General features: G+C 42.6%; 1 protein-coding gene across 1 annotated transcript in view; it reads right to left on the bottom strand.

Moving 5' to 3' along the window:
* PIM1 (Pim-1 proto-oncogene, serine/threonine kinase) overlaps positions 1 to 603 on the bottom strand; it is a 5,648-nt gene extending 5,045 nt beyond the window's left edge. The window contains exon 1 of the mRNA XM_014545715.1: positions 586 to 603. Within this exon, the coding sequence (XP_014401201.1) occupies positions 586 to 603 (18 nt within the window). The remainder of the gene's footprint in view (positions 1 to 585) is intronic.
* Positions 604 to 1,077: the final 474 nt, after the last annotated feature.

Here is a 1,077-nt window from a genome sequence, read left to right as displayed (position 1 = left end):
GCGGGCAGCCCCGCACCCGCTGGTGGCCTCGGCGTGTCTCCGGGGAAACCCCCTCTTGCCCGAGGAAATGACACGGAACACGGACCGAGGCGACGTTCCTCCTTTGTTCTTTCCACCTTCACGTGGGGTTGACCATGACGTGGAAATGAGTAAATTAAAACTCTCTGTAATGCGTAAGTGGGATTGTCAGTGGCGGAAGTAAGTAAAAGCTAACGCTACCCCACTTTAATTTTTTTCAAGATCCTGCCGCTTAAAAGAAGAAAAGGATAGTGGAGGATCTGTACACCTGCAAGTCATTAATGAGCTTAATTGTTCCATTAAAAGTTTTCTGCAGCGCTTATTTTATAAAGATGTCCAGATATTTTACAACGTTTTTGAATTTGTTATAAAAATGTTATATATTTTCCTTTGTGTCCTGTGGCTTAACTCATTCATTTTTTAAAATATATTTTTATTGATTTCAGAGAGGAAGGGAGAGAGAGACAGAAGCATCAATGATGAAATAAAATGGATCGGCTGCTTCCTGCACGCCCCACACTGGGGATCGAGCCCGCACCCGGCATGTGCCCTGACCAGGAATCGAACCTCGACCCTCTGGCTCATCGGTCGCAGCTCAACCACTGAGCCACACTGGTCAGGCTAACATACATTCTTTAAAGTTTTTATTGATTGATTGGTTTTAGAGAGAGAGGAAGGGAGGGAGAGGGAAACATCGATTTGTTGTTCCACGTATGCATTCATTGGTTGATTCTTTTTTTATTTTTAATATATTTTTTTATTGATTTCAGAGAGGAAGGGAGAGAGAGATGTTGTAATGTACCCCATCAATCACAGAAGGACGCCTCAAGAAGTCGAATTAAAGAGTCGCATTTATTGCAATCCGGGACTATGAGGGGCCATTCCCAAATCTCATAGTAATAAGATGGTGGCAAAACCAGACTTATATAGGCAAAAATCACAAAGGTATTGATTACATCCCAGGGTTTGGAATGAGGACCCTGGTTTGCACAAAGCAGTTACAGAAGCGAGATTGAGCCGATTAGTTATCTACAAAGATTAATTATAGTTTTGGGTCTT

This window comes from Myotis brandtii, unplaced genomic scaffold, assembly GCF_000412655.1.
Source record: "Myotis brandtii unplaced genomic scaffold, ASM41265v1 scaffold420, whole genome shotgun sequence".
Taxonomy (NCBI): Eukaryota; Metazoa; Chordata; class Mammalia; order Chiroptera; family Vespertilionidae; genus Myotis; species Myotis brandtii.
The sequence above is the reverse complement of the archived record's forward strand: the minus strand, read 5'-3'. Positions and strand labels throughout refer to the sequence as shown.